The sequence below is a fragment of the Grampus griseus genome (genome assembly GCF_964374135.1).
Source record: "Grampus griseus genome assembly, chromosome: 1".
NCBI lineage: Eukaryota > Metazoa > Chordata > Mammalia > Artiodactyla > Delphinidae > Grampus > Grampus griseus.
Window position 1 is genome coordinate 155157177 of NC_139017.1, and position 25517 is coordinate 155182693.

The following is a 25517-nucleotide window of genomic DNA, read 5'->3' on the forward strand; positions in this document are numbered from 1 at the left end:
GGCTCCCTTCCTCAAAAATTAACCCTAGGAAAACAATACACCTTAGGAAATAGCATACATCTGAGGAACCACCACCAAAAACCAAACCGACAAGAAATCTCCCCCAATCCTGTTAAGAACCCCTAGGACACTGAAGGTCATCAGAAACTGTAGGGGCAGGTAGGACATCAGTGAGTTTACGCTTGCTGAACATGAGACACACAGCCAAGTCACTGGCGTCAGAGGGACACTACCGAGTCAGCCCAAAATCTCTGCTGGGGTAAAAAGAGGGGGTGGGCCAGGCAGCTGCTCTTGGGATTAAAACCTTTCCCCCCTCCAAAGCCCCAGGCCTGGTAGATGACAATTAGGAATTGCTGCTTCTTCCTAAGGCTCTGAAAGTAAATCTTTGAGCAGTTACGGGTAGAGTGGTTGACAGTGACTGTGAGGTACCCAGAGGTCATTACCTTCCCCTTCTTAATTGAAAGGGACAGCATAGAGCATGGCCTTGACCTTTCACCAATAAATACTACCAGACAGAAGAGCTAATGCTCTGGAGGGACATAAGCTCACAGGCCAAAATAACCAGAATACAACCCCTGGCCCCCGAAGACAGCAAACTAAACATATACTCTCTAACCAAGAACTGAAAATAAAGCAAAATAAAAATACAGGAAAATATTAGCAATATGAAGCAGGAACAAGAACCAAGTGAAGATGTTATGAAAAATATAACGAATGGGATACAGGGACAGATACAGGTCAAAACCAATTAGTTGGAGCATCATCTCACGGTCCTTTACCAAAAGGAAGCAGGAAATGGTCAGAAGACACACACACACACAGCAGTCCAGCAGTAGAGTAGAAGTGCCAACATCTGAATAAATGGGAGTCCAAAAAGACAAGAGAAAAAAGGAGGAAATATTTGAAGAAATAATGAGAATACGTTGATCAGAATTAAAGAAAGATGAAGGAACTCATGGATGATTAAGGAAAACGTACAACCAGAAACACTGTAGTAAGAGATTTAAGACCACCTAAGAAAATGAAAAATTCTGAAAGCTCCCAGAGAGAAATAGCAGATCAATTACAAAGGAGCAAGAATCCGATTGACATCAGGTTTCCTAACAGTATCCTTAGATGAAAGAAGACAAAGGAATCACGTTTTCAAAATGCCGAAGGAAAAGAATTTTGAACTCAAAATTTATATCAAAACAAACCCATTTAAACATGAAAGTAGAATAAAAAGTATTCTCAGGGATACAAAGCTTCAGAATTTTTTCACAATAGATCCACCTAAAATATACTTAGAAGTGGTTAAATATGAAAAATAAATTTAGACATGGGAAGACATATAGGAAGTAAGGGTGAGCAAATAAATACTTTGGCAAAGTTTGTACAGATGGTCCCCAACTTACGATGGTTTAAGATTTTTCAACTTCATGATGGTGTGAAAGTCATACAGATTCAGTAGAAACCATCTTTTGAATTTTAATCGTTTCCTAAGCTAGCAGTATGTGTGTGGAAGGACACCTTCTCGTGATGCTGGGCAGTGGCAGCTGCCACAGCTCCCAGTCAGCCACACGATCACAAGGGTAAAACACCGACACAACTATTTTGTATCCATATAACCCATCTGTTTTTCACTTTCAGTACCATATTCAATAAATTACATGAGATAGTCAACACTTTATTATAAAACAGGCTTTGTGTAAGATGGTATTGCCCAATTAATGTTAATGCAGGCTAATTTAAGTGTTCTGGGCACCTTTAAGGTAGGCTAGGCTAAGCTATGATGTTCAGGTTAGGTGTGTTAAATGCACTTTTTTAAATTTATTTATTGGCTGCATTGGGTCTTCATTGCTGCAAGCGGGCTTCCTCTAGTTGAGGTGAGCGGGGGCTACTCTTCGTTGCGGTGCACGGGCTTCTCATTGTGGTGGCTTCTCTTGTTTCGGAGCACGGGCTCTAGGTGCATAGGCTTCAGTAGTTGTAGCACACAGCCTCAGTAGTTGTGGCTTGCAGGCTCTAGAGTGCAGGCTCAGTAGTTGTGGTGCACGGGCTTAGTTGCTCCGTGGCATGTGGGATCTTCCCAGACCAGGGCTCGAACCCATGTCCCCTGCATTGGCAGGCGGATTCCTAACCATTGCACCATCAGGGAAGTCCCATTAAACGCATTTTTAACTTACAATATTTTCAACTTATGATGGGTTTATTGGGACATAACACCATCATAAGTTGAGGAAGATCTGTAGTCTGAAACAGCTAGAAGGAAAGAAGAGGAAGTGGGGAGGAGAGGAGAGGAAGGGGGAAGAGAAGAGAGGAAGGGGAAGGAAAGGAAAACAATGAAGTAATTAACAACCTAGAGCCAAAATTCTAAACAATATCCACATGGTAGGATTGGGAAGACCAAAATCTTACCAGGAAGAAGATTTAGATGACAGTTAAAGAAACCAATAGGGGTAAACACGCATGTTTAGTATTAACATCAATAAAAAAGTAGAATGTATTACTTTTAAACAGGTAGAAGAAAATTTTCCATTGCTACTCAGTGGAAAGCAAGGGGGAAAAAGTACACTAAGTAGAAATTGTGAAATAACAGCAGAAATATGGTTTAATAGCAGTGGTTAAAATGAATGTAAACATCTTAAACTTAACTGAAGGCAGACTCACCCCTTCTTTTCCATCTTCACTTGCCCTCCCTGAATGGACATTAGTGTTTGAGGAAGTAAATGCATGTAAAGGGAGTAACTGGTGGGCCTGGAGCCCACGGAAGCCCACTGGTGAAGGGGGCCACAGTGAAGCAGCCCAGCAACAGGGCAAGTGAGACAGTGGGTGACTGGAATAGGAGACTGATTACATTGTGCAAATACATTAACTGATTGAGAAAATAACTATATATATTGAGGATAATGGGAGACAGATTTCTCAGTGTTTAAGAAAGGATTTATGAACATGGAAAGGGAGAAGGCTTTCTCCCGAGGTATTGAACTCAAATTGGAAGAACTGGTATGAACTCACAGGTTCAGAAAGATGACAGATGATAGATAGATAGATAGACAGATAGATGATAGATGATAGACAGATGATAGATGATAGATAGATGATAGATGATAGATAGGCAGATAGATGGTAGAGTTGTATATAGTTATATAAACATGTGTATATATTTGCTTATGGATTGAGTCTATCCACTGACAGGGCATAGGAACAATTTTATCTTAGTAGCAACAAGCGTACCAGTTGCTCAGGCATTAGGGCTTCATGGCTGAGTCTAAGACTGGGGAAGGGAAAGTACAAAATAATGCTGGAATATTTGGTTTTGAGTAACTAAATGCTGAAAAAATAATGGGGACATGTCAGAAGGACGAAGAAGCCAGCCAGAAGTGGCTTCCATTGATTAAATCTAGGACAATTTGAGTATCAAAATAAATGAGTATTGAATTATAACCTAATAAATGAAATAGGAATCTATGACTCTATACTGCTATACATAAATGTATAAAAAATTTAAAAGACCCAATATGAATTCTTTTTAAAAAAAACAGCAATTTAGGGCAATAATGATGGAAAAAAAGAATAAACAACAGGAAAAAAACAAGAAAATAGAGGAAAAACAGTCATAAAATCAGAGATGGAAAAGAGAATACTGACAAAACCGAATGATGGTTCTTTAAAAAGATTTTTAAGATAGATAAGACTGATCAAAAAGCAACAAATAACACACAAGGGAATCCCGTTAAGGTTATCAGCTGATTTTTCAGCAGAAACTCTGCAGGCTAGAAGGGAGTGGCACAATATTTAAAGTGATGAAATGGAAGAACCTACAACCAAGAATACTCTACCCAGCAAGGCTCTCAATTCCTATTCGATGGAGAAATCAAAAGCTTTACAGACAGGCAAAAGCTAAGAGAATTCAGCACAACCAAACCAGCTTTACAACAAATGCTAAAGGAACTTCTCTAGGCAGGAAAGAGACCAGCAACTTAAAACAACCTTCTCTATATATAGACGGCTATATCAAAACCTCATGGGAACAGCAAGCCAAAAAACTACAAGAGATACACACACACAAAAGAAAAAGCAACCCAAACACAACACCAAAGATAGTCATTCAAATCACAAAGGAAACAAAAGAGGAAGGGAAGAAAAAAGACCTACAAAAACAAATTGAAAACAATTAAGGAAATGTCAATGGGAACATACATATTGATAATTACCTTAAATGTAAATGGATGAAATGCTCCAACCAAAAGACAACAGATACAAAAACAAGACCCATATATATGCTGTCTACAAGAGACCCACATACAGACTGAAAATGAGGTAATGGAAAAAGGTATTCCATGCAAATGGAAACCAAAAGAAAGCTGGAGTAGCAATACTCAGACAAAACAGATTAAACACTGTTAGGGCTTCCCTGGTGGCGCAGTGGTTAAGAATCCGCCTGCCAATGCAGGGGACACGGGTTTGAGCCCTGGTCCAGGAAGATCCCACATGCCGTGGAGCAACTAAGCCCATGTGCCACAACTACTGAGCCTGCACTCTAGAGCCCATGAGCCACAACTACTGAGCCCACGTGCCACAACTACTGAAGCCCGTGAACCTAGAGCCCATGCTCCACAAGAGAAGCCACCACAATGAGAAGCCTGCGCACCACAACGAAGAGTAGCCCCCACTTGCCGCAACCAGAGAAAGCCCATGTGCAGCAACGAACACCCAACGCAGCCAAAGATTAAATAAATAAATAAATTTATTTTTTAAAAAAAGGACTGTTACAAGGGACAAGGTAGGACACTACATAATGATCAAGGGATCAATCCAAGAAGATATAACAATTGTAAATATTTATGCACCCAACATAGGAGCACCTCAATATATAAGCCAAACGCTAACAGCCATAAGAGGGGAGATTGACAGTGACACAATAATAGTGGGGGACTTTAACACCCTGCTTATACCAATGGACAGATCATCTGGACAGAAAATCAATAAGGAAACACAGGCCTTAAATGACACGTTAGACTTGATGGACTTAATTAATATTTACAGAACATTCCATCTGAAAGCAGCAGAATACACTTTCTTCTCAAATGCACATTGGAACATTCTCCAGGATACATCACATATTGGGCCACAAATCAAGGCTTGGTAAATTTAAGAAAACTGAAATCATATCAAGCATCTTTTCCAACCACAATGCTATGAGATTAGAAATAAATTACAGGGGAAAAAAACTGTAAAAAACACAAACACATGGAGACTAAACAATATGTTATTAAACAACCAATGGATCATCGAAGAAATCAAAAAATACCAAGAGACAAATGACAATGAAAACACGATAAAAAACCTGTGGGGGGACTTCCCCGGGGGGTCCAATGGCTTAACACTCTGTGCTCCCAACTCAGAGGGCCTGCGTTTGATCCCTGCTCAGGGAACTAGATCCTGAATTCTGCAACTAAAGATCTCACATGCCACAACTGAAACATCCCACATGCGACAACTTAAAAAAAAGAAAAGAAAAGAAAAACAGATCCTGCATGCAGCAACGAACATCCTGCAAACAGAGATGAAGATCCTGAGTGCTGCAACTAAGATCCAGCGCAGCCAAATAAATATTAAAAAACAAAAAAACAAAAAAAAACCCTATGGGATGCAGCAAAAGCAGTTCTAAGAGGGAAGTTTATAGCAATACAATCTTCAAGAAACAAGAAAAGTCTCAAATAAGCAACCTAACCTTACACCTAAAGCAACTAGAGAAAGAAGAAAAAAAAAAAAAACCTCAAAGTTAGTAGAAGGAAAGAAATCATAAAGATCAGAGCAGAAATAAATGAACTAGAGATGAAAATAACAATAGAAAAGATCAATGAAACTGAAAGCTAGTTCTTTAAAAAGATAAACAAAATTGATAAACTTTTAGCCAGACTCATCAAGAAAAAAGGGAGAGGGCTCAAATCAATAAAATCAGAACTGAAAAAGGAGAAGTTATAACTGACACCACAGAAATATAAAGGATGATAAGAGACTACTATAAGCAACTATATACCAATATAATGGACAACCTAGAAGAAATGGACAAATTCTTAGAAAGGTACAATCTTCCAAGACTGAACCAGGAAGAAATAGAAAATATGAACAGACCCATAACGAGTACTGAAATTGAAACTGTAATTTTAAAAACTTCCAACAGGGCTTCCCTGGTGGTGCAGTGGTTGAGAGTCTGCCTGCCAATGCAGGGGACACGGGTTCATGCCCCGGTCCGGGAAGATCCCACATGCCGCAAAGCAGCTAGGCCCATGAGCCATGGCCGCTGAGCCTGCGCATCCGGAGCCTGTGCTCCGCAACGGGGAGAGGCCATAACAATAAGAGGCCCGTGTACCGCAAAAAAAAAAAACAACTTCCAACAAATGAAAGTCCAGGAGCAGATGGCTTCACAGGTGAATTCTATCATTTAGAGAAGAGTTAACACCCATCCTTCTCAAACTCTTCAAAAAATTGCAGAGGAAGAAACACTCCCATGCTCATTCTATGAGGCCACCATCACCCGGATACCAAAATCAGACAGATACCACAAAAAAGAAAGTTACAGGCCAATATAACTGATGAACATAAACACAAAAATAAACAAAATACAGGCAAGACAAATCTAACAACACATCAAAAGATCATACACCCTGATCAAGTGGGATTTATCCCAGGAATGCAAGGACTTTTCAATATACGCAAATCAATCAATTTGATACACCATGTTAACAAATTAAAAAATAAAAACCATATGATCATCTCAATAGATGCAGAAAAAGCTTTTGACAAAATTCAACACTGATTTATGAAAAAATTCTCCAGAAAGTGGGCATACAGGGAACCTACCTCAACATAGTAAAGGCCATATATGACAAACCATTATCAATGGTGAAAAACTGAAAGCATTTCCTCTAAGATCAGGAACAAGACAAGGATGTCCCCTCTCAGCATTTTTATTCAACATAGTTTGGGAAGTCCTAGCCATGGCAATCAGAGAAGATAAAGAAATAAAAGGAATCCCAATTGGAAAAGAAGAAGTAAAACTGTCAATGTTTGCAGATGACATGATACTGTACATAGAAAATCCTAAAGATGCCACCCAAAAACTACTGGAGCTCATCAATGAATCTGTAAAGTTGCAGGATACAAAATTAATGCACAGAAATCTCTTGCATTCCTATATACTAACGACAAAAGATCAGAAAGAGAAATTAAGGAAACAATCCTATTTACCATTGCAACAAAAAGATTAAAATACTTAGGAATAAACCTACCTCAGGAGGCAAAACACCTATACTCAGAAAACTATAAAACACTAATGAAAGAAATCAAAATGACACAAACAGATGGAGCGATATACCATGTTCTTGGATTGGAAGAATCAATATTATCAAAATGACTATAATACACAAAGCAATCTACAGATTCAATGCAATCACTATCAAATTACCAATAGCATTTTTCATAGAATTAGAACAAAAACTTTTACAATTTGTATGGAAACATAGAAGACCCCGAATAGCCAAAGCAATTCTGAGAAACAGAGCTGGAGGAATCAGGCTCCCTGACTTCAGACTATACTACAAAGCTACAGTAATCAAAATAGTATGATACTGGCACAAAATCAGAAACACAGATCAGTGGAACAGGATAGAAAGTCCAGAGATAAACCCATATACCTATGGTCAACTAATCCATGACATAGGAGGCAAGGATATATAATGGAGAAAAGACAGCCTGTTTAGTAAGTGGTGCTGGGAAAACTGGACAACTACATGTAAAAGAATGAAATTAGAATTCTCACTAACACCATACACTGAAATAAACACAAAAGAGGTCAAAGACCTAAATGTAAGGCCGGACACTATAAAACTTTTAGAGGGGGCTTCCCTGGTGGCGCAGTGATTGAGAGTCCGCCTGCTGATGCAGGGGATGTCGGCTCGTGCCCCAGTCTGGGAGGATCCCACATGCCGCGGAGCGGTTGGGCCCGTGAGCCATGGCCGCTGAGCCTGCGCGTCCGGAGCCTGTGCTCCGCAACGGGAGAGGCCACAACAGTGAGAGGCCCACGTACTGCAAAAAAAAAAAAAAAACTCTTAGAGGAAAACATAGGCAGAACACTCTTTGACATAAATCAAAGCAAGATCTTTTTTGATCCACCTCCTAATGAAAATAAAAACAAAAATAAACAAATGGGGCCTAATGAAACGTAAAAGCTTTTGCACAGGAAAGGAAACCATAAACAAGACAAAAAGACAACCCACAGAATGGGAGAAAACATTTGCCATAAAGCTACTGACAGGAGATTAATCTCCAAAGTATACAAAGAGCTCATGCAGCTCAATAACAAAAAGACAAACAACACAATCAAAAAATGGGCAGAAGATCTAAATAGACATTTCTCCAAAGAAGACATACAGATGGTTAAAAAGCAAATGAAAAGATGCTCAACATCACTAATTATTAGAGAAATGCAAATCAAAACTACAGTGAGGTATCACCTCACACTGGTCAGAATGGGCATCATAAAATAATCTACAAACGATAAATGCTGGAGAGGGTGTGAAGAAAAGGGAACCCTTTTACACTGTTGGTGGGAATGTAAATTGGTACAGCCACTATGGAGAAAAGTATGGAGGTTCCTTAAAAAACTAAAAATAGAGCTAACATATGATCCAGCAATCCCACTCCTGGGCATATACCTAGAGAAAACTATAATTCTAAAAGATACATGCACCCCAATGTTCATTGCAGCACTATTTACAATAGCCAGGACATGAAAGCAACCTAGATGTCCACCGACAGATGAATGGATAAAGAAGATGTGATACATATATACGATGGAATGTTACTCAGCCATAAAAAAGAATGAAATAATGCCATCTGCAGCAACATGGATGGACCTGGAGATTGTTATACTGAGTGAAATAAATCAGACAAAGACAAATAACATATGATATCGCTTATCTACGAAATCTTAAAAAATGGTACAAATGAACTTATTTACAAAACAGAAAGAGAGCCACAGATGTAGAAAACAATCTTATAGTTACCGGGGGGGGGGGGGGGGGAGAAGGGGGGAATGGATAAATTGGGAGATTGGGATTGACATATACACACTACTATATATAAAATAGATAATAAGGACCTACCGTATAGTACAGGGAACTCTACTCAATACTCTGTGATGACCTATATGGGAAAGAATCTAAAAGAGTGGATATATGTATATGTTTAACTGATTCTCTTTGCTATACAGCAGAAACTAACAGAACATTGTAAATCAACTACACTCCAATAAAAATTTAAAAAGAAGGAAGAAAAAAAGAAAAAAGACTGATCAGGAAAAAGAAAATGCAAACAAAACAGAAGAACAAAAAATATAGAATGGAATAAGGAATTATGAACCATATGCTAATAAACCTGAACATACAGATGAAACTGAGAAAATTATAGAGAAATATAAAAAATCCAAATTGACAACAAAAACTTGAATAGACCAATGAGCATTACATAAACCAAAATGGCAAAGACATGCCCTTAGAGGAATTTTGAAAAATAAACTGAATTAAAAGTTTTATAGTTTGACTACACTTTCAGAATATAAGTTTTATATAAATTGTTCCACAAAATGGAAAAAGAATAGAATTTACCTACTTCTTTTTCTAACAATGATTCCAAAATCAGATGAGAATTCAAGGGAAGAAAATTTTTCACTTTTGATTATAGATGTAAAAACAAAACAAAAACTAAGTAAGATATTAGCAAGCCAAATCTAACAGTATATATATATATTAACAAAGGTGTATCCAAGGGATGCAAGAACCATTCAATGCACTTCACAACATTAACAAAGACAGATTAGTAAGATGACTATATAGAGAAATCCAAAAAAAAAAGCATTTGTAAGTTTAACACATACTAGGAAGGTAATATCCTTAACTTGATAAAAATTATATATCTAATCCAATAGTGTGTGTATATATATATATATTTAAAAGTCACGATTAATTAGTATTTCATCAAGGAATGCAGGGATGGTTCAATATTAGAAAAATCCATCAAGGTATTCTGGCAAATGAATAAGGATAAAAATTACATGGACACACACACAGAAAAGACCACTTAATAACATTAATCATTTATTTAATGAGAGGAAAGGGGAAATTTCTTAGTAAAAACTATCAACCTTCTTTAACTCGATGTTTAAAATTGCTCTACAGAATGGATATACACAGTTCTACACTTATTCTTGCAATATGTAAGGGTTTTTATGTCCCTACATCACCGCCACCACTTGGCATTATCAATTTTTCTAATTTTGGCCAGTCTTAAGGATGTAAAGTGACAGCTCTTTTATAAAATCCCATGTTCATACATTTGTTACCCTTTTGGGCTCCTCACCTATGAACTATCATTCTTTGTTTTCTTTACAATTCAGCAGTTTTTGTATATTCGAGGCATAAATCCTTTGGTGGTTTTACACAGCATCTTCTCTGAGCTTGTCATCTGTTTGTCGTCCTTTATTGACAGATATGATTAATCACTAAATACTTTATAGCTTGCATAGCTACTGTGAATAGTATCTTTCCCTTTTAATTACATTATCTAATTGGCTATTGCTCTTGTGGGAAAATGCCTGAAGTTTTTATAAACTTATTTTATAGTAAACTGCCTTAAACTTATTTTTAATGGTATGTTGTTTCTTTTGGCTTAATTTTTATTTTTGGCCTCGTGGCATGGCTTGTGGGATCTTAAGTTCCCTGACCAGGGATCGAACCTGGGCCCACAGCAGTGAAAGCATGGAGTCCTAATCACTGGACTGCCAGGGAATTCTCTCTCTTGGTTTTTTATAGATGTTCCTGAACATCTGAAAATAATGACTTAAATATGAGTTTTACTTCTCACTTGCCAACATTGATAAGCTGTTTCTTTTTCTTTCCTTATAGTCTGGATCAGAACTTCCAGTTCTATATTAAGTAGTAGCATGATACTGGGCATAGCAGGTCTATTAGTTAGGATACTGGTTTGGCTACTTTAGTAGAGGCCAAATAACAATGGCTTCAGTAAGATGGAAGGTTCTTTCTTTTTTACGTGAAGGTCTGAGGTAGCAGGCAGTTCAGGAGATAAGTGGCTGCTCCATGAGATTAATGTGCTTAAGGTACGTTGCCCTTTCCCACACAGACAAAACTGGTTTGCCACGACCACTGGCTATGTTTACATTCTGGTGCATGGGAAAGAGGAAATTAGAAGAGGAGGGTGGGCTCTTTCCTTTTAAGGATGTGGCCTGGTTGTTATTTATTTCTGCTTCCATCCCACTGGTCAAAACCTAGTCACTTGTTTACACCTAGTTGCAAGATAGCCTGGAAAATAAGAGTCTCTTACCAGGAAGCTACAGGGGTTCAGAATGTGGGGGACAGGGGTTCTGTAATGAGGAAGAAGGATGAAGATGTATATTGCACAGTTGTCTTCTTCCTATGTGGTGGTATATAACCATTACCAAGTAAAAGAAATTTCACAGATTAAGAGTTTCTCCAATTAAAAAAAAAGGGCTTCCCTGGTGGCGCAGTGGTTGAGTCTGCCTGACGATGCAGGGGACGCGGGTTCGTGCCCCGGTCCGGGAAGATCCCACATGCTGCGGAGCGGCTGGGCCCGTGAGCCATGGCCACTGAGCCTGCACATCCGGAGCCTGTGCTCCACAACGGGAGAGGCCACAACAGTGAGAGGCCCGCGTACCGCAAAAAAACCAAAAAAAAAAAAAAAAAACTACATCACATGCTCTTCTTGTATCCATTGATATACCATGTATTACTTCTTACCTTCTTCAATGAAGTGTATCAATGGATTTTTGTAATGTTGATTACAGTTCATATGCATATAAGCACATGAGTGAAGAACTTATGATTTAGTGTATATAGTATTTAGTTTTTCTAAGTATTTGATTCAAATATATAGAACTGATGATGTTGGGTATTATGTTTTGCACAATCTGAAGCACTGAACTTAGTGAAAATTCAGGCTGCAGTGCGGGAATTAGCACTTATTTAAAATTTTACTATATGTCTAGAATTTTCATATAAGTAAAAAATAGCTGACATTTGAAAATCTACCGTGTGCCAAGTTATAAATAGTTATTATTATTCTCACTTCATGAGAAAACTGAATCACAGAGAGGTTAGGTAACTTACCTAAAGATATACAAACAGTAAGTAGAAAGACTAGGCTCTGAAGCTTCCGATCTTCCCACTCTGTAACAATGCCTCTCAATTATTAGTTTTTCAATGATGATAATAAATTATGATGATGACAGACAAGAGGAGTTGGGGGTATTATTGCTTAATTCTTTCCTAAAATTTCAACTCAGAACCATAGCGAACTTTTCTATTTGCATGGAAAATTAAAATTTGAATTTACTAGAAAAACTGGGATTCATTTACAGAATTTCATTTTACTTAAAACTTTTTGGGAAAGTCCTATTATACAAAATTAGGAATGCCACAGGGCACGTAGATAGAAACAATCTGTGGAATTTGAAGGTATATTTGCACAATACCAATATAGCTCTACAGTCTAAGGAAAATGCCACTTAGTCTCACATTCCCAAATTAAATATGTATTTATACTTAAGAATGGATATATTCTTTATTCTAATTTCATGATTTCAAAATGATTCAAGTTGAACGAGGCAAGCTTTGTGAATCTCAAAAAAAAAAAGTCTGCCTGAAATGAAATATATACATGATACTTGATACTTCTAGCTTTCAGGGCTTTGAATATAGTTAATAGATTAAAAATCAGAACAAGTCTTTGATGGGAAAAAAAAATTTGAAAAGGTTTTGCAGTGAAACAGTATGTTTTCTGGACTGAGTAAAAATCAAATAATTTTCTGAAAAATGCTCTCTTTCTTTGTAATATGCCATCTGTTGGGTCATACATACCAATAGGGTCAAACAGGAAAAAATATTTAAAATTCTTTCAAGACATAACAAAAAGGAATAATTCACCCATCAAATACAAATATACTGTTTTATTCTAAGGGAATATTTCTGTGGTTTCTGCAAGGTGAAAACCCAAGTGTTTAAAAAACAAAAAAGAACAGAATGGATAATTTAATGTTTTCTCTTGTTTGATATTTTTTCTCCCCTGGGGGGGAAAAATGTAACTTAACATAATTTTAATAAAATTTTAAAAAGCAAATAACCAGACACACATATCAATGGCTATGCTTATGAGGAATGACCAATAATATTTTCTTTTACGAATTAATTCAGGATCTGGACAACTGTGTGGACTAACATGCAATTGACATCCTGGTACAGCCATTTACCTGGATATTGGCTGTTCGCAATTAAAAGATACAGATTTTTTTTTTTCTCTCTAGTGTTTTACAATAGTTTATCTACTATGCCATATATTTGTTTTTCTACAGAAGGGGAAATATTAGTGTTTACATAAACCATAAAATTTGTATACTGGGGACTATTACACCTGATGTTTCTGGATAGTTTATTGGCAGACTTATCAGACAATCCAACTGTTTTTCCTCCATATCAAACAAGGTCTGGAAGTAAGAAGTTTTCCAGTCAGAAATGACAAACACAGATGGAATTAATCATACAGAACTGGGGCAGATTTACTTCTTTCACATAGTTCTTGGTAACAAAAACAAAATTTGTTACAGGCAGAGGGACAGAACCGTAAGTACACAATGTCAAAAGGCCTACTTTTAAATTTTTATTGTAGTTAAAGAGTTTATTTATTGAAAAAAACCCCAAAAAACAACCTGTCACCCCCATCTGAAAAATGGGACATACTGTAAAGTCTTTCAAGGTTAAAGTTTCTAGGAGGCTTTTTAGACTTCTCTCATTTCTATTAAAGGGTCAAATTAACCTCAGCTAACGAAATTCCGTGACTGGCCAATATCATAAATGCTTTGATTCAAAATTTTGTGGGGAAGAAACAGAATGGAGATGAAGAAGAAAGATCCATATGCCAAACACACCCAGGACTTGCAATCCTCAGAGAACTACTAAAACAGCTAGAGTCTGGAATAATGCTATAGAAGACCTGCTCGTGGATATGAAAGACAGTCAGTGTCTTTGTATCCTAACCCCAAAATCCTATTTTCAAGTTTCTTTGGGCAACAAGCTCATCTTCCAAATGCTTTATATAGGAATATACTAGGACCTCTTCTACCATAATTCTGATAGCTAAGTAACACTGTGTCTTTGTGGAATCACCCACAGGCTTGCCAGCGTAAGGAGAGAGACTCTTTCTGAAATGACAAGGGCCTCCAGAAACTGGTGCAAAAGACAAAATGATAGGAACTATCTGGGAAACAGGAAGATAAAACAATGGGAGAAAAGCTGCCATTTGGGGATAAAATGGAAACAAAAGGAGAACCCCCATTTCTGTGTACCACAGCTCATGCTGTGAGACAGCAGCAATAAAGGCTGACACCCAGAGAAGTGGGCATTTTAGTGGGTTTTCTGCAAACATTTCAAGACACTTGGGGTCTAATGGGCTCCACAGATTTTCTGTGTGCATAATCATTTTGCAGAGTTTCAGCCCCTTGAACTTAATTTACCCACATCCAGACCCACAGCTGAGAAGGCTAGACCCAGAAAGTGAAAGGGACACATTACTGCATGAACAGCAGTGAAGGCCTTTTCCTCTGATTTGAGGGACCCCATGGCAAAAGCACCAGAGGCTTCTATCCTTCACAGAATTGGCTTGGCAGTGAAAATCAAAATCAAGACCACTTCACTCTCTACCTTTTAAAAAAAGTTGAATATTTTTATTGGGTCTTCAAGTCTGGGTCCCACAGTCCTCATCTGATGCCACTCTTAGCTCCGAACTGATTTCTCCCCTGACTTTTACATAGGGCTTGCCCAAGTAGCCTACTGCAGCCAAGGTTTCACTCCAAAGCTACCTCTCTAAGGTCTAAGGTTACTATGGTAGAGTTTTATACAACAGTTTTCCTTAAAAATATTCCACAATTTGTTATTCCCAAACAAAATAAGATTATGCACCACTCAGAGAAATTGGTTAGTCATTCTGAAGATGTCTAAGAACTATATCACTGCCAAAGAACAACATTTCTCAGTTCATATTCTTTCCTTCAATTTTCATTTGTACATCCACACTGTGGTTCACGAGTCGTCTGTTTTCCATTATCTTATAATCAAGTCAAGAGGACTTGGACTTATAGATCGTTTTCCAAAGCTGGATGCATTCACAGTTTGGTGCATACCAACGTGTATGAAAATAGGAACCCCACTTCCACTTTAATCTGATAATTCAACATCAGAGTCTTCTGATTTGGCTTTGGCAAGTTCTTCGTGTACCTCCCTCACCATGAGAATACGTGTTAACATGGTGTCCAGGGTCCCAGGGTCTATTGGAAACGTGGAGTACCACATGGGGCTATTTGGAACACAGGAGCGCTCAGGTTGAAGGTAAAACACATCATTCCTCTGCTTCACACTTTCAGAACTATCCACAGGAGAAAAAAAGAAAAAGAAAGAAAATTGGGATCAGAGAGTATAGGAAATATGTAACTACTCTTTAAATATAATGGCTCTCAACTTTTCCATACTGCGACTAATAAACAATGCACCCACAGATATAAACAAGTTTACAGGCATTTATGCTCCAGGAGCAACCTGTAACTCTGTATTTTTTCTCCCACACTCAAGAATCACACTGGATTGAAAGTGAGTATAATGTTAATAGATGACAAAGTGTAAATCTTTCAGACTTTAGTACTTAAAACATTACCAGGAGTAACAAAAAATTCAATTCACATGTGACACTATGGCTGAGAACCACATATCCTCAGTGCCCAATATCCTGGAATGAATCCCAAGAGCACTCAATACACATTATCAAAGAACAAACCCAGTGATTATATTTCTTTGAGAAAAAAATGCTTTAGTGTGGATCTTACAACTCTTTAAAGTCATAAAGTTTCTGTAAGAAAAACACCACTCAAAAAATTTCAATTCTTTAAAAATAAATTGCTTTCCTATTTATAGAGTTAGTACTACAACTTTTCCCCTTCTTTTCTATATAAATAATAAATTCACAGCAGTTTAGATATCACATAAAGTTGAGTAACAGTTGTAAAGATCAAACAATGGCAGCGATTCTTACTTTTCAAGAGATTTTTGGGAAAAAAATTTACCAAGGTGAAGCAATTTGTTTCTTGGTTCAAAATCCAGGCAGATATGAGAATGGGGAAAAAATAAAATTGTAAGTAAATCCTTGTTTAGAGTTACAGACCAGCTACCTTTCTGAAATCTATAGTATTTTAACTATTTTTTGCAGTGTGTTATATCTAGTTCAGAGGAAAATCACTTACCATTTGGACAGGTAAAACTCATAAAGTCGGACTGGGCATCTTAGTGGGTTGTCAGTATTTTCTGCCATCTCCACACCCACTGGAACCTCATCATCTTCGCTTCGTTTCCTCTTGCCAACAGTTAGTTTATCTTGAGACAGGAAATTATAATCAAAGTATTAGAAAAGTCTTTCTTCGAGTCTTAAGACACCCAATGAGCTTTGCTTCTAGTCACTCCCTCTCCCTTCCTTTCACTTACTCACTCGTTCAACATTTATTGAGGACCTATGGAGGCACCAGATTAGTGCTGGGTTAATCAAACAAAGTCCCTGTCCTGTAAAATTTATGTTTCCCTTCTCACCAAAGTGGAGGCAGCATGACAAAAAGCACTGATGCTTGAGAGTACGTCTCAATTCTGAGCCTGAATTTAAGAGATTTTATTAGGCATAGGGTTGTTAAGCCACAGCAAAATAAAGAGAAAAAAGGGTTCCATATGTTCTTCTATAGTAGAGATCAAGACAGAAGTTGATCTCTTTCTCTGAAAATATTTCTCCTGTGGGGCACCCGTGTCCACTGGGCATCTGTTTAAGTTTCTTTCATTTGCATAGTATTATGAGAAATGAAATCTTTGCTGGGAAAAGAAATTCTCAGTAAGTTGACCATTTGATAAGGAAAGAGCAAACCCTTTTTCACCAACAGAATTTTGCAGAGGCCAAGGATTATCAGAAAGAAGCCGGGGTGAGACTTCCCTGGCAGTCCAGTAGTTAAGACTCTGTGCATTCCAATGCAGGTGGTGCGCGTTTGATCCCTGGTTGAGGAGCTAAGATCCCACGTGCCTTGCGGCCAAAAACCCCACCAAAACATAAAACAGAAGCAATGTTGTATCAAATTCAATAAAGACTTTAAAAATGGTCCACATCAAAAAAAAAAAAGTCCACATCAAAAAAAAAATCTTAAAAAAAAAAAAAAAAGTGGGGGGGGAGCTCCCCTGGTGGCACAGTGGTTGAGAGTCCACCTACCAATGCAGGGGACACGGGTTTGTGACCTGGTCCGGGAAGATCCCACATGCCGCAGAGCGGCTGGGCCCGTGAGCCGTGGCCACTGAGCCTGTGCGTCCAGAGCCTGTGCTCCGCAACAGGAGAGGCCACAACAGTGAGAGGCCCGCGTACCACAAAAAAAAAAAAAAAAAAAAAAAAAAAGAAGAAAGAAAGAAGCCAGGGTGAAGTCATGGAAGGTAGTTTCTTTCCCACTTTCTCCATTGAATTTTCAAGAGAGTATTAGGTGGATCTGAAAACCTGAGGAAAAAGGTTTTCTTGTTTTTTTCTTATAGATACTTTTAACAACTGATCCAGAACTTTCCCCAGCCTCCTGTATTAGTTATGACTTAAACAAAAGTCATCCAGTTTTCCATTTAAAGACTACCTAAATAATTTGCTAGCTGCTCATTCAGAAAAAGAAGCTAAATTTATTACCAATCTGGTAAAGCACCTAATCAGAAAACAGAGAAATGTTGCCTCCTTGCCTCTGCCTCCCTGAATTAATATCAATTAAGAGCATAAAATGGGCTATATATAAACACAATAAAGGAAAGAGGACATGGACACATGGTGAAAAAGCAAGATAATCTTAGTATTTTATAAAGTAAAGGAGCAACTGAGAAAAAAGTTAACACAACAATGAACATCACAATTATTCTTTACAGATTTTAGTTTCAGTAATTTAAAATTCTCACATTGAAAACATATACTCCACTCTTTTCCCAAGGAAGTAACAGCTTGATTTGGGGAATTTTAGAACTTACAATTTTCTTCAAAATTAATAAATGTAATTTCTAGTTCCATAATAACATTAGTTTTTTAAATATTAAAAACAAACTATTACTTAATAGGCTGTTTTTGGAATGCAAGACCATAAACCTTCTAATAAAACAGTCACTGCTGATATTATTCTACTGTGTATGAAGGCAGTATACGCTAGGTCAGGTTTAAGTTCCTTCATATTTTGACAACGTTAACTAAGACGGAGCACTCTGGTAAAAAAAAAAAAAAGTTTTAGAAACAGTAGATGTAAAAGTTAAGCAAGTTCCTTTTAACTAGGAATTGACCTATCAGTTGCCTCTAAATCAGTGATTCCCAACCTTGGCTTTATATTTAAATTCCCTGCGAAGTTTTAAAATGCAGATTATCTGGGCTATAGACCAATTAAATCAGAATTTCTAATTTAAAAGCCAATAAAACAGGACTTCCCTGGCGGTCCAATGGTTAAGACTCTGTGCTTCCACTGCAGGGGGCACAGGTTCAATACCTGGTCTGGGAACTAAGATCCTACAAGCCATGCAGCACAGCAAGGAAAAAAAAAAAAAACAATAGAAGTGATTCCTCTAATTTTGAGTTGAGCCTTTAACCTGGCCCTGACAATAAAGAAAAGCATTTAAATGTTAAAGCTATACTCTTCCATGTCTAGAATTTGCAATTACTCTTCTGTAATGTGTCTATTTGAATATTAATAAATTGACTTCAAATAGCAATCTTACAAGAGGGGGACAAGATGGCAGAGTAGGAAGATCCTGGGCTCATCTCCTTCCATGAACACACCAAAATTACAACTACACATAGAGGAACTATCCCTGAGAAAGACCTGAAGACTGGCAGAAAAGATTTTCCACAACTAAGGATGAAAAAAAAATCCTCACTAAGATGGGTAGGAGAGGTGGAGATGGTATCTGACCCATACCTCTGGCGCAGGGATCCACAAGCAGGGAGGAGATCCAAACTGTAGAGGTCCTCCTGAGGAGCAAAGGGTGCAAACCCCACTGAGCTCCCCAGCCTCGGGGGAACCATCACCAGAAAGACAAACCCCCATAACAACTGGCTTTGAAAACCAGTGGGACTTATGTCCAGAGAGCTGTAAGAAAATGAAACTCCACTCTAAAGGGCACATGCAAAAACTATCTTGCTCCAAGTCCCATTGCAGAGGAGGTGGTTTGAAAAATACCTGGGTCATACGTAAAGGAGATTCATTGACTGATTTTATGGTGTGTGCAGGAGAGTCAGGGATCTTTTGTAATTTTCTCTGGTTATGTAGCCACTGGGCAACACCAGGATTTTTTGTTCACCTTCTACACCTAGCTGGTACAGTGCTGGTAGGCACCATTTATGACTCTCCACATCTCACCCCAGATTCACCTGCAGATCCACCCCAGTTGACACTCCTCCAAAGCAACTCCATATGCTATCATACTCAGCAGGTGGCTTCAGCGAGCACTAGAGCCCAAAGCATCCCACCATCCTGCCACTGCCAGCAGGCTCCCTCAGCTGGTACTGGAGCCCCTCCAAAAGCAGCTCCCACCCTAGGAGATGGCCCCGCACACCAGAGTACCTGCAAGTCACAGCTGGGCATTATAGCCAGCTGTGCCAGGGGCCAGCCCTGCACACTAGCACACCCACAGCCATCATGGCCCAGCCACAACAGGAGGGTACATGCAGCCTTGTGCTACTGGGCCTCATAGGATACCTTTTACATAAAGCCATGCTTTTAAGAATGGGAGATGTAGCTGATCTATCCAGTACATAGAACCAAACACAGAGAGCTAGGAAAACTGAGGAGACAAAGGAATTGTTCCAAAGGAAAGAACAAGACAAAAACCTCAAAAAAAAAAAAAAAAAAAAAGAACTAAACAAAACAAAGATAGACAATCTACCAGATAAAGAGTTCAAAATAATGGTCATAAAGATACTAACCGAATTCAGGAGAAGAATGGAGGACCACTGTGAGACCTTCAACGAAGAGATAAAGAAAATAAAAAAGAACCAATCAGAGATAAAGAATACAATGACTGAAATGAAAAATCCACTAGAGGGAATCAATAGCAGATTAGATGAAGCAGAAGAATGGATCAGTGACCTGGAAGAAAGAGTGGTAGAAATCACCCCACTGTAACAGCAAAAGGAAAAAAAAACTGAGGATAGCTTACCTCTGGGGACAACATCAAGCATACTAACATTTGCATTATGAGGACTTCAGAAGGAGGAGAGAAGAAGAAACAGAAAACTTATTTGAAGAAAAAATGACTGAAAATTTGACTAACCTGGAGAAGTCATCCAATTTCAGGAAACAGAGAGTCCCAAACAAGATGAACCCAAAGAAACCCACACCAAGACACATTATAATTAAAATGTCAAAAGTTAAAGATAGAGAGAGAATATTTAAAGCAGCAAGAGAAAAACAACTAGTTACATATAGGGGAGCCTGCATAAGACCATCAGCTGGCTTTTCAGCAGAAACTTGACAGGCCAGAAGGAAATGGCATGAGATGTTCAAAATACTGAAAGGAAAAAATTTACAACCAAGACTACTCTATCTGTCAAGATTATCATTCAGAATTAAAGGAGAAATAAAGTTTCCCAGAGAAGCAGAAACTAAAAGAGTTTATCATTACTAAACTGACCTTACAATAAACATTCAAGGGACTTCTTTAAACATAAGAAAAGGCCATAACTAGAAATATGAAAATTATGGAAGAAAAAAAATCTCAATGTAAAGGCAAACATATAGTAAAGGTAGTGAATCAACCACCTATGTACCTAGTATGAAGATTAAAAAAGTAGTAAGATCATATAATCTATAATTATTAAAGAATATACAAAATTTTTAAAAAGTAAAGTATGTCAAAAACATAAAAGGTGAGGGGGGGAGTAAAAATGTAGTACTTTTAGAATGCACTCAAACTTAAGCAACCATCAACTTAAAATAGACTGCTATATACACAAGTTGTTATGTAACAGCCTTATGATAACCACAAACCAAAACCCAATAATAGATATACATACAAGGGCTTCCCTGGTGGCGCAGTGGCTGAGAGTCCACCTGCCGATGCAGGGGGCGCGGGTTCGTGCCCGGTCCGGGAAGATCCCACATGCCACGGAGCGGCTGGGCCCGTGGGCCATGGCCACTGAGCCTGCGCGTCTGGAGCCTGTGCTCCGCAACGGGAGAGGCCACAACAGTGAGAGGCCCGCGTACCGCAAAAAATAAAAAATAGATATACACACGAAAAAGAAAAAAGAATACAAACATAACACTAAAAAGCCATTAAATCGCAAGGGAATAGAGCAAGAGAAAAAGAAACAGACAAGAACAATACAACCAACCAGAAAACAGTGAACAAAATGGTAATAAGTATGTACCTATCAGTAATTACTTTACATGTAAATAGACTAAATGCTGCAATCTGAAGACAGAGGGTGGCTGACTGGATACCAAAATAAGATCCATATATATGCTGCCTATCAGAGACTCACTTCAGATCTAAAGAAAACACACAGACTGAAAGCAAGAGGGATAGAAAAAGATATTCCATGCAAATGGAAATGAAAAGACAGCTGGGGTGGCAATACTCATATCAGATGAAACAGACTTTAAAACAAAGAGACAAAGAAGGACACGGCATAATGATAAAGGGATCAGTCCAACAATAAGAAGAAACACTTGTATATATGTATGCATCCTACACAGGAGCACCTAAATATATAAAGCAAATATTAAGAGACATAAAAGGAGAAAGTGACAGTAACACACTAACAGTAGGGGACTTTAACACTCCACTTACATCAATGAACAGATCATCCAAACACAAAATAAATAAGGAAACATTGGCCTTAAATGACACATTTGACCAGATGGACTTAATAAATAGTACATTCCACCCCAAAATAGTATAACATTCTTTTCAAGTACACATGGAACATTCTCCAGGATAGATCACATGTTAGGCTACAAAACAAATCTCAGTAAGTTTAAGAAAACTGAAATCATATTAAGCACCTTTCCTAACCACAACGGTACCAGGCTAGAAATCAATTAAAAGAAAACCACTGGCAAAAACAAATATGTGGAGTCTAAATAACACGCTACTAAACAACCAATGAATCACTGAAGAAATCAAAGAGGAAATCAAAACATACTTTGAGACAAAATCTATGGGATGCAGCAAAAACAGTTCTAAGAGAGAAATTTATAGCAATATTGGTCTACCTTAGGAAACAAGAAAAATCTCAAATAATCTAACCTTACACCTAAAGGAACTAGAAAAAGAACAACCAAAACCCAAAATTAGCAGAAGGAAGGAAATGATCAAGATCAAGATCAAAATGAAAATAAATGAAACAGAGACTAAAAAACAATAGAAAAGAGCCTGTCCTTTGAGAAGATGAACAAAATTGACAAACCTTTAGCCAGATTCATCAAGAAAAAAAAGAGAGGGCCCAAATAAATAAAATGAAAAATGAAACAGAAGTTACAATTGACACCACAGAAATACAACAGATCTTAAGAGATTACTATGAACAACTATACGCCAACAGATTGGACAACCGAGAGGAAATGGATAAATTCCTAGAAACATACTATCTTTCAAGACTAAATCAGGCAAGAAATAGAAAACATGAACAGTAATGAAACTGAATCAGTAATCATAAAACTCCCAACAAACAAAAGTCTGGAACCAGATGGCTTCACAGATGAATTCTACCAAACATTTAAAGAAGAGTTAATACCTATCTGTCTCAAGCTATTCCAAAACATAGAAGAGAAAGGAACTCTTCCAAACTCATTCTACAAGACCAGCATGATACCAAAACCAGACAAAGACACCAAAGAAATAAAATTACAGGCCAATATTGCTGATAAACACAAATGCAAAAATCCTCAACAAGGTATCAGCAAACTGAATTCAACAATACATTAAAAGGATCGTATACCATGAGCAAGTGGGATTTATCCCAGGGATGCAAGGATGGATCAATATTCACAAATCAACATGATATACCACATTAAGAAAATGAAGGATACAAAGCACAAGATCATCTCAATAGATGCAGAAAAAGCTTTTGAAAAAATTCAACATCCATTTCTGATAAAAACTCTCAACAAAGTGGCTACAGAGGGAATATACCGCAACATAATAAATGTCATGTATGACAAACTCATAGCTAACATCATACTCAATGGTGAAAAGCTGAAACTATTTCCTCTAAGATTGGGAATAAGACAAGGATGCCCACTCTTGCCACTTTCATTTAACATGGTATTAGAAGTCCTAGCCATGGCAATCAGATAAGAAGAGGAAATTTTAAAAATCCAAACTGGAAAGGATGAAGTAAAACCACCACCATCTTCAGAGGACATGATACTGTATACAGAATATTCTAAAGACACTACCAAAGAACTATCAGAATAAATAAATTCAGTAAGTACATTTTACAGGATACAAAATATGCAGAAATCTTTTGCATTTCTATACACTCATGACCATCTATCAGAAAGAGAAATTAAGAAAACAATTCCATTTACAATTGCATCAAAAATAATAAAACACCTAGGAATAAATTTAACCAAAGAGGTGAAAGACCTGTACTCTAAAAACTGTAGGACACTGATGAAAGAAATCAAAGACAACACAAATAAATGGAAAGATACACCATGCTCATGGATTGAAAGAATTAATAGTGTTAAAATGTCCATCCCAAAATAACTTACAGATTCAATGCAATGCTATCAAAATACCAGTGGCATTTTTCACAAAAATAGAGCAGATACTCCTAAAATTTATATGAAACCACAAAAGACCCCAAATAGCCAAAGCTATCTTGAGTAAGAAGAACAAAGCTGGAGGTTCACACTCCCTGACTTCAAACTACAGTTGACCCTTACACAACACAAGTTTGAACAACGTGGATCCACTTATACATAGATTTTTTTCAATAATTAGATACTACGGTACTATACAATCATGGCTGTTTGAATCTGCAGATGTGAAACTGTGGATAAGGAGGGCTGACTGTAAAATTATATGCGGATTTTGGACTGTGAGTAGGGTTGGTGGCCCAACCTACGTATTGTTTAAGGGTCAACTGCATACCACAAAGCCATAGTAATCAAAACAGTATGACAGTGGCACAAAAACAAACACACAGATCAATGGAACAGAATAGCTTGCCCAGACATAAACCCATGCTTACATGGCCAATTAACGTATGACAAAGGAAGCAAGAATATACAATGGGGAAAGGACAGACTCTTCAATAAATGGAGTTGAGAAAACTGGACAGCTACATGGAAAAGAATGAAACTGGACCACTTTTTTCACATCATATACAAAATTAAACTCAAAATGGATTAAAGACTTAAACGTTAAGAACTGAAACCATAAAAGTCCTAGAAGAAAACACAGGCAGGAAACTTTGACATCGGTTTTAATAATATTTTTTTGGATCTGTCTCCTCAGGTAAAGACAACCAAAGCAAAAATAAACAAATGGGACCACATCAAACTAAGAAGATTTTGCATAGCAAAGGAAACCCTTAACAAAATGAAAAGGCAACCTACTGAATGGGAGAGGATATTTGCAAATTATATATCTGGAAAGGGATTAATATCCAAAATGTATAAAGAACTCAGAGAACTCAATATCCAAAAAACAAACAAAAAATGCAATTAAAAAATGGGCAGATGATCTGAATAGCCATTCCCAAAGGGACATACAGATTGCCAACAGAAACAGGGAAAGGTGCTCCACATCACTAATCATCAGGGAAATGCAAGTCAAAACCACAATGAGATAACGCCTCACCCTTGTCAGAATGACTATCATGAAAGGGACAAGAGATATCAAGTGTTGGCAACGATGTGTAAAAAGGGGAACACTCATGCACTGTTGGTGGGAATGTAAACTGGTGCAGCCATTGTGGAAAACAGTATGTAGCTTCCTCAAAAATTAAACATAGAACTACCATATGATCCAGCAATTCCAATTATTGGTATTTTTTACCCAAAGAAAACAAAAACACTAATTCAAAAAGATATGTATGCACCCCTATGTCCACTGCAGCATTATTGATAATACCCAAAATATGGAAGTGTCCATCAACAGAATGGTTTAATTCACTCAGCTATAAAAAAGAATGAAATCTTGCCATTTGTGACTACATAAAGGGTGTTATGCTAAGTGAAATAAGTCAGTGAGAAAAAGAAAAATACCGTATGATTTCACCCAAATGTAGAATACAAAAAATAAAACAAATGAACAAACAAAACAGAAATAGATTCACAGCTACAGAGAACAAATTGGTGGTTGCCAGAGGGAAGAGGGGTGGGGGATGGGCAGAACAGGTGAAGGGGATTA

At 37.6% G+C, this 25517-nt stretch overlaps 1 protein-coding gene across 2 annotated transcripts in view; it reads right to left on the minus strand.

The window, feature by feature from the left end:
- Positions 1–13021: 13021 nt before the first annotated feature.
- Positions 13022–25517, minus strand: part of ZMYM4 (zinc finger MYM-type containing 4) — a 174630-nt gene continuing 162134 nt past the window's right edge. Inside the window, exons 29-31 of one of the 2 annotated variants that reach the window (XM_082661835.1) lie at positions 20080–20115; positions 16361–16490; positions 13022–15492 (exon numbers count right to left, since the gene is read on the minus strand). In XM_082661835.1, coding sequence (XP_082517961.1) covers positions 15285–15492; positions 16361–16490; positions 20080–20115 — 374 coding nt within the window. In that variant the 3' untranslated portion in view covers positions 13022–15284. The remainder of the gene's footprint in view (positions 15493–16360; positions 16491–20079; positions 20116–25517) is intronic. The other variant, XM_082661836.1, reaches the window with a different exon arrangement.